At 30.8% G+C, this 15,656-nt stretch overlaps 3 protein-coding genes and 1 non-coding gene across 7 annotated transcripts; 3 read left to right on the top strand and 1 right to left on the bottom strand.

Moving 5' to 3' along the window:
• Positions 1–4: 4 nt before the first annotated feature.
• On the top strand, positions 5–2,020 carry LOC130672259 (THUMP domain-containing protein 1 homolog). Its single transcript, XM_057476711.1, has 3 exons — positions 5–432; positions 497–741; positions 1,547–2,020. Exons 1-3 carry the CDS (start codon positions 112–114, stop codon positions 1,884–1,886), a joined length of 906 nt encoding a protein of 301 aa, XP_057332694.1. The 5' UTR covers positions 5–111; the 3' UTR covers positions 1,887–2,020.
• A 1,738-nt stretch (positions 2,021–3,758) lies between these two features.
• Trnaq-cug (transfer RNA glutamine (anticodon CUG)) lies at positions 3,759–3,830 on the top strand. The gene has a single exon. It is a non-coding gene; the product is annotated as a tRNA-Gln (tRNA).
• Positions 3,831–4,035: 205 nt separating this feature from the next.
• LOC130671343 (epsin-like) lies at positions 4,036–12,331 on the top strand. 3 transcript variants are annotated; one of them, XM_057475177.1, is made up of 6 exons: positions 4,036–4,178; positions 5,491–6,211; positions 7,209–7,970; positions 8,032–8,436; positions 10,950–11,049; positions 12,192–12,331. In XM_057475177.1, exons 2-5 carry the CDS (start codon positions 5,503–5,505, stop codon positions 11,024–11,026), a joined length of 1,953 nt encoding a protein of 650 aa, XP_057331160.1. In that variant the 5' UTR covers positions 4,036–4,178; positions 5,491–5,502; the 3' UTR covers positions 11,027–11,049; positions 12,192–12,331. The 3 variants fall into 3 exon arrangements, with proteins under 3 accessions (XP_057331160.1, XP_057331158.1, XP_057331159.1); XM_057475175.1 differs by lacking the exon at positions 12,192–12,331 and having other exon boundaries at positions 9,575–11,005; XM_057475176.1 differs by lacking the exons at positions 4,036–4,178; positions 12,192–12,331 and adding an exon at positions 4,271–4,404 and having other exon boundaries at positions 9,575–11,005.
• On the bottom strand, positions 9,486–15,589 carry LOC130671344 (SET and MYND domain-containing protein 4-like). Of its 2 annotated transcripts, XM_057475180.1 has the most exons (6): positions 15,403–15,589; positions 14,181–14,769; positions 13,792–14,078; positions 13,453–13,736; positions 12,041–12,524; positions 9,486–10,877 (listed from the first exon to the last, which is right to left on the bottom strand). In XM_057475180.1, the coding sequence occupies exons 1-6, from the start codon at positions 15,587–15,589 to the stop codon at positions 10,870–10,872; spliced, it is 1,839 nt and encodes a 612-aa protein (XP_057331163.1). In that variant the 3' UTR covers positions 9,486–10,869. The 2 variants fall into 2 exon arrangements, with proteins under 2 accessions (XP_057331163.1, XP_057331162.1); XM_057475179.1 differs by having other exon boundaries at positions 9,486–12,524.
• Between the last annotated feature and the right edge of the window lie 67 nt (positions 15,590–15,656).

Here is a 15,656-nt window from a genome sequence, read left to right as displayed (position 1 = left end):
TTTTCTAACCCCTATACCCAATGCGCGTGTACTAAACAAAACTAATCAGTCATTTGTTTACCGCAAACTGCAATTAGTTAATTAATTATTGAGTAATTAAGTACTTGAGAGATGGAAAATAAAGATAATAAAAGAAAGTGGTACAAGCCAGCGCACAATTCAAATAAAAAATCAAAGTTTTCTCTGGAGGTTGGACTCAGCGGGTTTCTGTGTACTTGCAACTTTCGGGAAAAAGAATGTATCCGAGATACATACAGATTATTAGAAGAGTTTGATGGTAAATTTAATGAACCTGTTGATGAAAAGCAAGATGTTGAAGTCCACGGTGATGATCAAGCTCCTGAAGAGGATGAAGACATTTCAGTGTCACTGAATAAAGAAATTCAGGAACTTAATGACGAAAAAAAGTCAAAACCGTTAAAAAAGTTTCAGGTAATTATTTATTTATTATTTTATTATTGAATACTAATTATTTAATTGAATATTATTTGTCCAGTATCTTGAAACAGGAGCTAAAAATGTAATTTTCATCAGTACTAAAATACCGGATCCTCTGGAGCTGGGCTTGAAGATAATAAAAGATATAGCTGAGACTAAAAAACAAAAGAGCAGATTTTTGTTACGTTTTATACCAATTCAAGTTGTCTCGAAAGCAAATATCAATGATATAAAAGCAAAAGCTACAGTATTGTTTGAAAAATACTTTGCTCAGGAACCGAAAACTTTTTCAATCGTCTTCAAGTAAGTTACTGTCCATGAGTGTAAATGTAGCAGACATGAGACATTTTTTATAAATCATCCAAAAGTTACAAGACCATCAAAAATTTTTGGATTTTTTTTCTCCAAATGAATTACAAAAAAAACTAAAAATATGCACATGTAGAAATTCGAAAAAACTCAAGGGGCGTGTTTAGAAATACACTCTGGAGATGAAAAATTACCTATCCAGGTGTGATTAGTACCTTTGTAATGTTAAATGGCACCTCTGGTTCGACCAGAGGATATTTCTGAACGCAGGAGTTAAATATTTCTCTTTCCGTGTGTTTCTGAACACGCCCTAGGTGGATTTTTTTTCTAATAATTTATCGTTTTTAAAAAAAAAATAAAAATAATCAGACGCCGGCCAACTACAGTATCATAAATTTTAGATAAATTAATTAATTAATTAAAATAATGCACGTACTGATTTTTCATTTATCGAAATACGCATTTTTAAATTTTTACTCTGCCTATATTTTTTTTATTTATTTAAAAATTTTAAAAACTTACACTAGTCAGTTACATTTACACTCATTACTATCCTACACTTCATTTATAAATATGATACTGCAATTAGCCGACGTCTAATAATTTTTGGATTTTTAAAAAACGATGAATTTAAAAAAAAAATTGCACTTATAGTTTATTAAATTTTCTACATGTGGATATTTTTATTTTAAATTGAATTGTTAAAAAAAAATCTAAAAATTGTGAACTGTCCTAACCAGGATTATTTATAAATTTATCAATGAGTTTATTTATTTACTTATTGTGTAATTATTTACAGTCGTCATTACAATAATACAATTAAAAGAAACGATGTAATTGAAGAAATGGCAGCGATTGTAATGGAAAAGAATCCTGGTAACAAAGCGGATTTAAAAAACCCAGAAGTTGCTGTTATTGTTGAAATAATAAAGAGCTGGTGCTTCTTGTCAATTGCACCTGAGTATTTTAAGTATAAAAAGTATAATATATATGAGCTTTGTAATGATAATAAGGAGAAAGAGGGTAAAGAGCCAGGACCAGATGCTGAAGACGGTGGAGGCGATGACGATGCAGAGGAACAAGACAAAGAAACTGATGGACAAGATGACAAAGTTGATTCTAGTGAAGTTGACAATTAATAAGACTAATGTTTAATACATTTACATAATTCCATTTAATTATAAGTGTTGAAATATATGTATTTTTCATTTAATACGTATTATATTTAAATATTAATATCACGTACTCATTAAATATAAATTATTTGTCGATATATCTGATGATAATTATTTATACTTTTTAGTAGATCTGTAAGAAATGGAGGAGTAAAATGGGCTTACATTTTTTTTAAATATTACAGACAATATGGGGTTATTCGAGCCATTCAAAATTTTACAATTTTATATCAATTAAAATTTTTACTTAAATAATTCAATTAGAAGTCATACTTTCTTAGGCTTATTTTACCCCTCTCTCCTTTATCACCATAAAATATTTGAATTTTTAATGCGTGTGAATGTAACTGACAATTAAAAATTTTTTTAATTTTGCAATAAATAAGAGACCTAGTACCCGATCGATCATATATTTGTATATTTATTAGACTGTTTCAAATTAAGCAAAAGTTTTTTTTTTTTTTTTAAGAACTTTGAAAAATCGAAAGGGTATTTCAAAATATGGTGACAGTTAAAATTTGAGCTCTTAATATTGATATTTAGAGGTGGCTGTTAATAATTTTCGATTTTTCATTTAGTAACATGGTATAAAATACATAACTTCCGAAAAAATCAAGATACAAAAAATCCTTATTTAAACATTTTGTAGCAAATTTACCGATCTACAAAAAAGGTCTTTTATGATTTTTGCATAAATTCAACCATTCACAAGATATCCGACGTCAAAGTTTGATACAATTTGAAGAACTTGTTTTTGCTCGTTCTGAATTTTATACACGTCAACTAATGAGAATTCAGAAATTCTCCATACCGTTATTTGTAGGAAAGTGGATACTCTACAAAAAAAGTCTTTAATCATTTTTTGATAAATCCATTTGTTCAAAAGTTATTGGAGCTTAAAGTCAAGTTAGAGTAAATTTCGAGATCTTTTTACTTTTCCGACGAAACTATCGGACTTATCATAAAATGTCATAGGATCTTTTGGAGACTATTTTATTTCCTACAAATTATCTCTGAAAAATTTTTTTCAAATTCTGTATTCTCTTCTAGTTATTTCCATTTCAATGCCAAGCTCCTAAAAAAAATCGTGTTCTGATCGATTTTAAGAGCTTGGCATTAAAATAGTATCAAACTTTGACGTCGGATATCTTGTGAATGGTTGAATTTATGCAAAAATCATAAAAGACCTTTTTTGTAGATCAGTAAATTTGCTACAAAATGTTTAAGTAAAGATTTTTTGTATCTTGATTTTTTCGGAAGTTATGTATTTTTTACCATGTTACTAAATGAAAAATCGAAAATTATCAACAGCCACCTCTAAATATCAATATTAAGAGCTCAAGTTTTAACTGTCACCATATTTTAAGATACCTTTTCGATTTTTCAAAGTTCTTAAAAAAAAAAAATAGTTGCTTAATTTGAGACAGTCTAATATTTATATTTACTGAATATAAGTATACAAATTCATGGAGTTATCAAGTACTAGTCCCCTAATCGGGTACTAGGTTTTTTACCTTATAAGATGTTTGAAAAATTAGTACCCGCGTTTTTTAAAATTTCATTATTTTAATTTATTTATTTAAAATTTGTAAATTGTCTCTGCTACACACACTCATTAATTTTCATACATTAATTTAAATAGGAATTGAAGTAAAACAAAAAATATTTTTTGATATAAAAAATATTAAATTTGACCCATAACTTATTTTCGCTGTCTATCCAAAGCGAAATAAAGTCTACATAAATTATTAGCTGTCATTATTAAATTACAACCCCTATGAAATAAAAATTTATTTCAGACTTTATGAGTTACGAAACAAGGGTAGTAGTCAACTAGGTCCCATGGTGTAATGGTTAGCACTCTGGACTCTGAATCCAGCGATCCGAGTTCAAATCTCGGTGGGACCTGCCTGTATTTTTTTGTCCCCCTTTCTCACAATTACCAACAAAAAATCACATCAGCAGTAAATTCTTGTAAGTAATGACAGTAAATTTTTAAATTACACTCGTCAGTTTATTTATAAAAATAAAATAAATTACACAAAAAATAAATGATATCTTAAATTTGAGCGGGTGAAAATCTAATACTAGTGACATCTAGGTCAGTTTTCGCCACTGAAACGTAGAAACCCTAGTTGGGTTCAGAGTTGAATAACAAAAAAAAAAAAGTTGATATGCTTTGGATGTGAACTATTATAAATTATTAATTAATATAAAAAAATATTGATAACAAAATAATTAACAATTGATAAAAACGTAAGTCGATAAATTTTTATTAATTATTTACATCGATTTTAAGTTAGCGAGTAATTTAAACTTGTAGTATATAACCTATTAATTTTGTAACAAAAAACAATGGAAGCTTCTTAACACATTTTAGTTAAGAGGATAATTAAGTTATGTATTAATTAGTAATTATTTGAAGGGAACAGGGTGATAAGAATAGTGAATCTTTCTTTTTTGAAAATCGCAACCATCGAGGGTATGTTGGTACTGATAAGATACGATAACCCTCAAAATTTCGTAGTTGATAGTTTCTGAGTAAACTGAAAAAAACTAAAAATTAGAGAATAATTTTTTTTTTTTGAAAACGGCTGAGGATTCAAATTAAATTTGGTCGCAATATAGGGTCACATGAAGGTTATTTTTGGAAAATATTATAGATTTTTAACTTTACATTAACCAAAAAAACAGTCGACTGTTTTTGAAATTTTTTTTTTTATACTGGTTAGACGTCTAATAATTTTTGAGTTTTTTCAAAACGATAATTTATAAAAAAAAAATATTTTAAAAAATTGCACCCGTAGTTTTTTTAATTTTCTACGTTTGCATTTTTTTTTAATTGATATGTTAAAAAAAAATCAAAAAATTGTTAATTGTTTACTAACTTCTAAATCATAAATTCTTAACTTGTTAATTTCAAGATCAGTTTTTTTTACTATGATAATGTTCGAGCAAAATTATGAAACCAACGTTTTTTTTATATCTTTTGACATCAAAAATAATCCCTCAAAATTTCAATTCGATCAGAACAGAAGTTCATAGTTGAAAAAAACAAAAACTGTTGTTGCCTCGGAAAAACAAATTTTCGAAATGATCCTGAAGTTAGCAGACAATTAGCAATTTTCAATTTTTAAAAACTAAAAATATGCACATGTGGAAATTAAAAAAAAACTATAGGTGCAATTTTCTGACATTTTTTTTTTAAATCCAAAAATTATTAGTCGTCGGCTAATTTCAGTATCATAGATTCAAAAAAATTTAGCCTTATTGTTATAAATTATATTACTATTTTTATAAAAATCATGAACTCCCTGCATGACTCAGTGGACTTTTTTGGTGGATCCTTCCAGGCTTTTCGCTCCAACCTCAAGAAAAATATCTTGAAATATCACTAACAATTGCTGCTAATTCTTACTAGTCAATTGCAATTGATTCTCACTAGTCAAATATTTGTACAATTTTCGAGCTAAAACTTGTAAATTCAATAAATTTTTAATTGATGTATATTGCCGATTGGCGTTTATATATATATATAAATAAATAAATATTTATTTAAAAATTACAGAAATAGTTTAAAATGGCAGTGCGATTATTGAAAGATCCATCGACAGCAAACTGTCGGGTGTTCGTTGGCCACCTGCAGACCGAGGATATGAATAAAATGGAATTCGAGCAGCATTTTTCAAAATACGGAACAGTAATCGGGTCATTGATAAATCGCGGCTTCGGATTTATTCAGTATGAGAATGAAAAAGCAGCACAAGCGGCCATTCAGAGTGAGAATGGGCAAATGTTTAAAGGAAGAAGAATAGATGTTAAGCCTGCCAAGAAGGATACTCATGGTGGTGGCGGCGGTGGAGGTGGAGGTGGAAGTGGAGGCGGTGGTGATCAGAAGAATAATCAATTTTCACCTCGCAGCGGTGGAGGCAACCAGAGCTTCAATCAGAAAAACACGAGCTTCAATAACTCAAATTGCGATGACTCCTTTGACGATAATGATAACAATAAAAATTCTGGTAATTCATCCGGTCACGATGGATTTAATTCAAATGATAACAATAACTCTAACCGTGATGACGATGGTAGTGATTACCAGCAGTTTAATTCAAACCAGAATGATTCCTTCAATAACAGCAACAATGGAGGAGCTGGTGGTAATAATCAAGGAAAAGATAATAAAGATCAGTTCAATTCATCAGGTAATCAGAATAAGAACAATAATATGAATCGTATGGATGATGACAATAGCAATGCATCGTCTGGTTCACAAAATAATCGTAGTGGAGGTAATTTATTTATATTATTTGGTACACAGAAAGAAATTAATATTGTTAATTAATTAGTTAATTAGATATTGCGTTACTAATTCCATAAGGACTTATATTTATATCTCTGACGGATCCGAACTACGGTAAATCACCATAATTTACGGTATTCTGCCTTTAATTTTTGCCTTAAATTTGCAGTAAGAGAAAAATAATTTACCGTAAAATTGCAGCAAGCCTGCGGTTTTACCGTAAAGTGAAGAATTGTACTGCAAAAACTGTAAACTGATAGCCACACCTTGCTCAGCAAGTTCTGCAGTGAAACATTTTCGGGTAACTTGACAAGTTTTTGGCTGGACAAGCCTTGCGTGCAAGTTGATGTACATCTGTGGTCGTAAACTGAAATAATTTGACAGAAAAACTTGCTGTCAATTAGAAGTAAAACTTTGAATCAACTTAACGTCTTTATCTGACAGTAACATTCCAAGTCAAGTTGAATTCAAGTTACAGACAATCTACCGTCAACTTAATCGCAACTTTTGACTCCAATGTTGGCTGTTAAGTTGACTTCAGATTCCGGTAGTAGCTTGGAGTTAACTTGCGGTTACGGTGGCTATCAGGGTAAATATAAAAAAAGCATACAGTGCTTACGGTTAAAATGCCACAAATTGCGGCATCTTTACCGCAATCTGCGGTAAATTACGACAGCACGCGGTAAATTGCCGTAATTTATCGTAATTAATTTTCAGTTTTAGAATAAGTCTACGATATGATTAGTAATTAAAAAAAATTATACGCCCTTTTAATTTTAAACTTAATGACTAAACCAAAAAGGCGCATAAATATATAAGCACATACTTTTGGAATTAGTGACGTCGTATTTTTGTTACATGAAAAAATTATTTCGCATCGTGGATAAATTGTAGAGAATATTTATTAGCAACAATATTATTTTCTGACGGTGTAATTAATACTAATAATAATATTAATTATAATTTAAAAAATAAATATAATTCAGGTAATCAAAACCGGTCGGGAAATAATAATCGTAACCAAGGATCAAATAATCAAAGGCAACGTGGGAATCGTGGTGGTAAAAACAGAAACAAAAATCGATCGGGTGGTGGAGATAATTCTGGAAATTTCCGTGATCGCAGTCCATTAAATCGTGGGCCGATGAACCGCGGTCCCGGTGGCCCAGGGAATGACGATAAAAATAATCGTGATTGGGGTGATCACAATATGATGCGTAATAATTTTAATAGAGACAATTTTAATGACAACAATCGATTTGATGATCGGTTTAAAGACCCAATGGGTATGGGAAATAATTTAGGCGGAGGTCCAGGTCTTATGGGAGGTATGGGAGGACCTGGGCTTGGAGGTCTTGGTGGTCCAGGTCTTGGCGGTCCTGGTCTCGGTGGTCCAGGTCATGGTGGCCCGGGTCTTGGTGGCCCTGGACCCGGCGGACCCGGTAATTTTGGTAGAATGGGTGGACCTAATGAGTTTCCAATGCCAGCAGCAGCTCCAGCGGTTGATAAAAATGACTGTGAGATTATTGTGGTCCACAAAAATTTAACTGAGTACGCAGAAGCTATCGAAGCGCGTCTGAAAAAAATGGGACTGACTGTTGATTTGTTGTTTCCCAATGAAGAAGTCCCGCTGAGTCGTGTGTTGGGTAACATCGCCAACCGGGGATGTCTTTATGCTGTTGTTATTATGCCGATTAATATGGAACATCATTCCTTGACTCTAAATATTCTTCATGGACTACCTCAAGGTAATTAATTATATTTTTTTTAAATATTTAAACTCTAAATCTTAATTGATTAATATTTCAGAGCACAGAAATATGCCAGCAGATGACGCATTGGCATTAATAAACCGCGATTTTAGTAATTATAAATCAGGAGGTCGGGGGGTGCCATTTAATACACCATTTGCTACTGACAGACATCCAGATGCCATCCAAGTTTTGCTGAACATGCTAGCAGACAATCATCAGCTGACTGTATTACAGTACGAGCGCGTTATCAAATACTTGGAAGTAAAACGCGAAGAGCAAGTGCAGATTGAGTTGGGCGATGCCAAAGATTTGGCGGGAGCTTCTCTGGCTGCCAACGATCCGAAACAAGCTGAGCTGCAGTCCAGAATTTTAAACATTTTAAACAGTAATAAATCTAACGCTCCGGTACCAAGTCCTGTGCCGGCTCCTGCCCCAGTACCAGCGCCTCTGTTGCCGCCAGGTAATTTTTTTAAATTTATATCGACGTCATTTAACTCATTACAGTTATACATTTAATCCGGACATGCTCATATCAAAATTAATATAATTTTTTTTCATAAATTTTATTTACGGAGCGCAATGCGCCCACGGTCGCCTTTCGGAATCGGGTTTAATTTTTTTTTAAATACAAAATCAGTACGATTTTTTTTAATGCTGAGTTTAAATCTGCCGTCAGAAAAGTATCAGGTTAAATAATCGCGCGTTTTTTAAAAGATAAAAGACCCAAGACCCGTTCACTTCATAACAAAGCTTCTAAACAATTTAAAATTTTTTAGCGCGAAATTTAAATTTTGAAATTTTAAACTAATTAAAGGCATTCATTAATATCTATACCTTTTAACTGATAACAAATTTAATCAGTTTACTTTTATCACAGAAATATGATAAAACTTTTCCATGTTCTCTTAAAATTTTAAAATTAAAAAAAAAATTCATGGAGCTTCTAGTAGATTTTTACTTAAAAACTTTTTTTTTATGCTATTTTTTGAGTCTACGTAATTCTGACTCTAATAATATCAACATTCAATGCGACGAAAATAAATTTCAAGTAAAAATAACAATTATATAAATAAATAATAAAAAATATTTATTTTATTACCAGTAATTTAGTTCATCTATCGTTTGTTGCATAACAGTTATATAAATATGTATTATATATATAAATATATCGGTCATTGGGTCTATTATCTTATTTTAAAATTTAAAAACCGGGCCTGGTACTCTAATTTTAATAAAAGATTTATCAGCACCGGCGATAAAACCCGAAAACATAAATCGTAAAATTTAAAATAGTTGCCGCCAAAACAAACTCGTAACCTAGTGCGTTAATAATAAAAATATATTTATTTAAAATTTTGTACACAGACCGTGTGCATTTTATACGATACGAAAAAAATATCTTGTGCATTTATAAAAAAAATTTTAAATCACAAGGTCGTGGATTATTTTAAAAATAGAGTGAAATAAACGCGTGTGATTTATCGCAGTGATAACAACATTTGAGCGTAATTTATAAATTATAATATTTATTTATTTATTTATTTATATATAGTTTAGTAATAAGATAAAAAATGTAAGTTAATAAATCGTGTTGCCAGCATCAACAACAGCAACTCCATCAGCGTCATCAGTAACAGGTACAGCGACAGTGACACCATCGCCTTTGCTTAATGATCCGACAGTACAAAAAGCTCTCGATAGTCTTCTCCAAGGAAATTTACTTAAAAGTATCGGAGATTCACAACCAGCTTCCAATTCAACTTCAACATCTCAACCGCTCTTCGCTGCATTCTCAAATATTAATCGTTTCTAATAAATTTACTGCTCATAATTATTCATTATTATTTAATTTTAATTGATAACAATAATTACTGTCTCACATTTTTTTTTTTTAAAGAAATATTCAAACTTCTACTTCGTATTAGTAAATTTCTACGCTAATTATATATTTATATATATGTTTGTTTTCTGTGATTATGATTACGATTATGATTATGATTACAATTAAATAAAAAATGGATGTGTACATTCCTACACATAAATTATACTTTTTATTTTACAATAGCACATAGAATTCTGATATGAGTGAAATAAATATATGATGATATTTAATGTTTATTGTTAATTTATAATTATAATTAAGAGAAGCTTTCAGTTTCGCTACTCATTAAAAAATTTTTTTAGTTTCGTTCCACGTTTTTTTTTAATTTAATAAAATTTGGGTGTAAATCAGCCGTCAATTGATGTAATGAAATTTTTAAATTTATTTTGGCGGGTAAATTATTAAATTTAAAACTAAAATTTTTTTAGACACATGTGCGAAAGTTTAAATTTATTATGCGGATAAAATAAATGCATATTTTAATTTTTAATTACAATAATATTTACTAATTATATATATAATTAGTTTCAATTAGTTTTTAAAAACTGACATTGTAACTGATACAGAAAATTTTATTTATTTAATTTTGAATTTCCCACTAAATAAATTAGAGTCGCGTGGGTTAAAAATAATATTTATTTTTAATGTAAATGTTAAATTAATTAAAAAAATTTTATTCAGCCGATTGATGACTAATTTAATTTAAAAATTAAAACTTTTTCATTTTATTTGCCGCCAATTTTTACGACTGCATTTGAAGAGAGACTCAATCATTTAAATTTATCTAATAATTTGAACGTAATTAGATTTGTAAAAATAATTTTTCCATGAAAAATAATTAGTGTTGATAAAAAAAAAAACAAATTTCTTCTCACTGAAAACTTCTCTTAATTAATTACAATAATGATTATAATTATCACACCTTTGAAAATGAACTTGTCACAGTAATAACTAAAAAGTAATAAAAATTGTATTACATAGTAAAAAATTTGTATTTTAATTCCACGTCGACTAAGGATCTAAAAGAAAAAAAATTTAATTAATTAAAGTTATAAATAATTAATCATAATAATTTTATTTTTATGCGATAGCAAACATGAAAAATTGGCGTAGCTGCGGCATCCAACAAAGCAAAAGAAAAAGAAAATACAATAAATATAATCATTAAGCCAATAAGCGTTAAAAAAGCAAGTAAGCTGTCACTATCTATTTATTGAGGGTATGCGAATCAGGTTCGAATCGAAGTAAATCGAATTTAACTATTCGATTTGAAACTCAAATCGAATAATTAAAATTTTTTAATTATTCGGTACCGTCACTTATTATCCAAAGACAAAATATCCGCGATAAAATATCCGAATACATTTTATCCGATAGACAAAATATCCCCAAAAAATATCTTATAATATAAATGCTTTTTATATAAATAGTACGGTACCCTTTTATCAGAAATGTTTAATATATTTGCACATAAAATGTGAGTGTGTGATGTAAAAAATAGATCAACACATATGCTTGAAATCGTACTGTGTCCTTTTTTCACAGATTTCGGGTGGGTATTATTTTGGAAACAGGTCAACACATATGCTTGGAATGGTACGATACCCGTTTATCGAAAACCATTAATTATTTTTTCACTGAAAATATATTTTTCTGAATAAGATTTATCGACAGAATATTTTGTTACGAATTTTTGTCTCTTCAATATTTAATCCGGGGATATTTTGTCTATCGGATAATTTGTATTCGGATATTTTATCGCGGGTATTTTGTCGGGGATATTTTATCCGCGAACATCGTATCATTCGTAACTTTTCGAATTATTCTTCAACTTTATAACTATCCAAAAATTTTTTAATTAACCATAACTTTTCTAATAATTCAAATTTTTTAATGAATTCGAATCTTTTCGAGTTGAATCGATAAAATTCTCATCATCTTGCAAATATTTAATTTTTATTTAATGGATAGTTTAATTTTTAAAGTAACAAAAAATAATTTTTTCGTAGATTTGTGTCTGAGTTCTATTTACCTCAGACAAAAATTTGAATTATTAGTAAATTTTCTAATAATTCGAAAATTTATGAATAATTACTAATAAAAATTCGATTCAATTCGATATGAATAATTCGTAAGTTCGAACTATTCGCACACCCCTACTATTTACTCTTGTGTAATTTACCTAAATAATAACATCTAAGATAATGTACCGCATGTAGAATTTCTTCGCAGGGCTTAGACACCGTCGGGTCACTGTAAAGAATATCAAGCACGTGCTTTACCGCATCAATGTCATACTTGTCTGTTAACAATCTCTGTTTGTATGGTTTCAGCCGATCAACGAGTTTCTTGTTCCTCTTAATGGAGCCCAGATGCTTATCAAGAATAACTTTGTAAGTCGGCCAGTCGTTGACACAGGCCGGACACTGGCAATCAAAAAAGTACTCATCCATCAGTTTGTCTTTGCGCTCGGCAAGACCCATGTAAGAATAATCAGCACCGTATCCTGTAAATACTTGATCCCCAGGACGAATCGGCTCCATCGCACGTGTTATCATCGTGAGACCTTCGAAGTGTCTAAAGGTATTTGCTGCGCACGAGTGATTGTACAGACTATGAGCTACATAGAGACCTGACCCAACTTTTATTCCCGGTTCCGGTTGGATCTAAATTTTATTTATTTATTATTAATTGCATAATTGTTATTTATTTTACATATAATCAGGGTACAGAAGTTTGTGCTCAACGATAAGAATAAAAGAAAAGAATTCGCTCAAATTTCTCTATATCCAAATTACGATCGCGAGGAAATTCACGTGAATTAAATTAAAAGATATATTCAAATATCGAATGCTATAAACGAATGTTGAAATTGAGGTTGTGAAAAAAATATGTCAATAAGACAATCAGCAAGATAATTAGCAAGACCACCAGCAAGACAATTGCAAGATAATTAGCAAGACCACCAACAAGACAAGCAGCAATACCACCAGCAAGACAATTAGCAAGACAATGAGTAAGACCATTAGCAAGACCACCAACAAGACAAGCAGCAAGACCACCAGCAAGACAATTAGCAAGACAATGAGTAAGACCATTAGCAAGACCACCAACAAGACAAGCAGCAAGACCACCAGCAAGACAATGAGTAAGACCATTAGCAAGATTACCGCAAAACAATTAGCAAGACCATTAGCAAGACTACCAGCAAGACCGTCAGTAAAACAAACAGCAAGACAATTAGCAAGACCATTAGCAAGACAATGGGCAAGAACACCAGCAAGACAAACAGCAAGACAATGGGCAAGACAATTAGCAAGACAATGGGCAAGAACACCAGCAAGACAAGCAGCAAGACCGCCAGTAAGACAATGAGCAAGACAATCGTCTTGCTAATGATCTTGCTAATTATCTTGCTGATTGTCTTATTGACATATTTTGTTCACAACCCTAATTTCGACGACTTTAATGACTTTCGACATTCGAATATATCTTTTAGAAATTTCTTTGAGAAATTTGTGCAAATTTTTTTCTTTTATTCTTATTGTTCAGCACAAACTTCCGTACCCTTTATATAATCAATTTTTTTATTACCGAAAAACAATTTGACGAAGTAATGACACAAGCTCTGAGCATAATACTCCCGCAAAATTTAATATCCGGTAGTTTATTAATATCTTTAAGTTCACTAAGTTGATACTTTTTACCAAAAAATTTAGTTTGAGTTGACAGTAACATTGCAGTCAGTGCCGAAATGCAAGCAAATGCGCTGATACCAATAAGCGGACGTGTTGTCATATTGGTAGCGAGACTCAAAGCAGATCTTGCGCTGGTACTTTCTAAAGCTCCTTTATCAGTAAACCCAGCTGTCCTATTATCTAAAAATATAAACTAAATAAAATATTTAAATGAAATATACTGGAGCTGTGTTACCAAGATTTGATTCAGCAATCGCCATATCTTTACGTAAATCATCAATTTTATTTCCCCCAGATGTTACCGTTACCATCAGACGTATTATTTTCATAACCATGCGTATTTTGTCTTCATCGACATTCAAGAGATTCAGGAGAACACTCAGTACAGAGCATTCTATATTATGAGCCAGGTTCCAACTTTCTAGACGACACTTTTCACTGCAGTACTGAGCTATTGGACAATGAGGACATGGTATCAAGCAGCTGGATTGCTCTAAACAATGATGACAGTGGGTGTAAAATCTGTATGAATAAAATAAATCAATCAATCAATCAATCAACCAACTAACCAATCAATCAATCAATCAACTTAATCATCATAATTAATATAAAAAAACCAATTACTTGTCACGATAAATGACCCAACTGTACGGTTTCTCAACAGTAAGTATTTCCCCAGCTTTGAAATGTTCAGTGGCTACTAAATGACGTCCATATTCTTCGGAATATTTAATAGCTATACCTTTGCTATTTGCAGGAGCTTCCTCACTCTGACCATAAGGAACGGACATGACTTCCGGGTTGGATAAATACCTCGGCTTTACAAACTTATCATCGTCAGCGTCTTGCTTTATTTCTACGTCACTTATGTCTTTTTTGTCGCCAGTCTCCGCAGAGTCGGTTATTATCAGAGACTCAGCATCCGCACTTGGGCGGTCGTCCTTGTCCTCGCCGTTGGCTTTGACCTGGTTCAGTTTTGCCATAGCTTTCAAGCCGCGGTCTTGCAAGTTCTTGCGTTTGTCTTCGGGGTATCCGAGTTCCAGAGCCGCTTGAATGTCGATGATACACTCCTTGTACATCTCCTTGCGGTACAAAGCCGCGGAACGGTTAGCGCGCGCGTGGGCCATTAGTTTATTTGTGTTTGCGTAAGCTAGTGACCGGGTGTAACTTTCTATTGCTTCTTGATCATCTCCAGCAACAAAGTGTTGGTTTCCTGTAATAATTGATAGTTATTATGAATTGTAAATGTTTTAAATTTAAATTTACCAGGGGTGTGCCATTAATTCAAACTTACGAATTATTCATATCGAATAATTCGAATTATTCGTAATTTTTTGAATAATTGGTAAATTTTCTGAACGACTTAAAATTGCGATATTTTTTCCAATAATTCAAATTTTTATCAAAAGTACACAGAGCTCAGATACGAATCTACGAAAAAAATATTTTTTATTCAAAATTGAATATTTGAAAGCTGATCAAACTTTCCTCGATTTGAATCGAGTAATTTGAAAAGTTACAAATAATTAAAAAACTAGAATAATTCGAAAATTGACGAATAATTTTAAACTTTTCGAATAATTAGTAAATTTTCTAAACGACTCGAAATTGTAATATTTTTTCCGATAATTCAAATTTTTATCAGAAGTAGACAGAGCTCAGATACGAATCTACGAAAAAATTATTTTTTATTAAAAATTGAATATTTGAAAGCTGATCAAACTTTCCTCGATTTGAATCGAGTAATTTGAAAAGTTACAAATAATTGAAAAACTAGAATAATTTAAAAATCGACGAATAATTCGATTCAAATTTCGAAACCGATTCGCACACTCCTAAAATTTACCTTCTTCGCGATATCGCAAACAATCTTTTTCATTCTTTTTATCAACTTTAAATGTCGGCATGGATGATTTAGCCATATTTTGTAAAATATGACCTACTAATGCTTCACTTTCAGCTTGCAAACCGTATCCTACATGTGATTTATTTATCTTTTTCATTCTTAACACCAATTCTTTAGCAACATCCATTTTTATTTTTATTTTATTAATGTAAATAAAATTAACCAAGACAAAAATTTAAATAATAATATTTTTT

Source organism: Microplitis mediator, chromosome 7 (assembly GCF_029852145.1).
Source record: "Microplitis mediator isolate UGA2020A chromosome 7, iyMicMedi2.1, whole genome shotgun sequence".
NCBI classification, from domain to species: Eukaryota; Metazoa; Arthropoda; class Insecta; order Hymenoptera; family Braconidae; genus Microplitis; species Microplitis mediator.
This window is presented reverse-complemented; position numbering and strand designations above follow the sequence as displayed.

Coding starts and splice junctions, on each gene's coding strand:
- LOC130672259 (XM_057476711.1), top strand. CDS start 112: ATGGAAAATAAAGATAATAAAAGAAAGTGGTACAAGCCAGCGCACAAT. Junction 433..496: donor AACCGTTAAAAAAGTTTCAG/GTAATTATTTAT, acceptor TTATTTGTCCAG/TATCTTGAAACAGGAGCTAA. Junction 742..1,546: donor ACTTTTTCAATCGTCTTCAA/GTAAGTTACTGT, acceptor AATTATTTACAG/TCGTCATTACAATAATACAA.
- LOC130671343 (XM_057475175.1), top strand. CDS start 5,503: ATGGCAGTGCGATTATTGAAAGATCCATCGACAGCAAACTGTCGGGTG. Junction 6,212..7,208: donor ACAAAATAATCGTAGTGGAG/GTAATTTATTTA, acceptor AATATAATTCAG/GTAATCAAAACCGGTCGGGA. Junction 8,437..9,574: donor AGCGCCTCTGTTGCCGCCAG/GTAATTTTTTTA, acceptor TCGTGTTGCCAG/CATCAACAACAGCAACTCCA.
- LOC130671344 (XM_057475179.1), bottom strand. CDS start 15,589: ATGGATGTTGCTAAAGAATTGGTGTTAAGAATGAAAAAGATAAATAAA. Junction 14,770..15,402: donor TTTGCGATATCGCGAAGAAG/GTAAATTTTAGG, acceptor CAATTATTACAG/GAAACCAACACTTTGTTGCT. Junction 14,079..14,180: donor TGGGTCATTTATCGTGACAA/GTAATTGGTTTT, acceptor TTATTCATACAG/ATTTTACACCCACTGTCATC.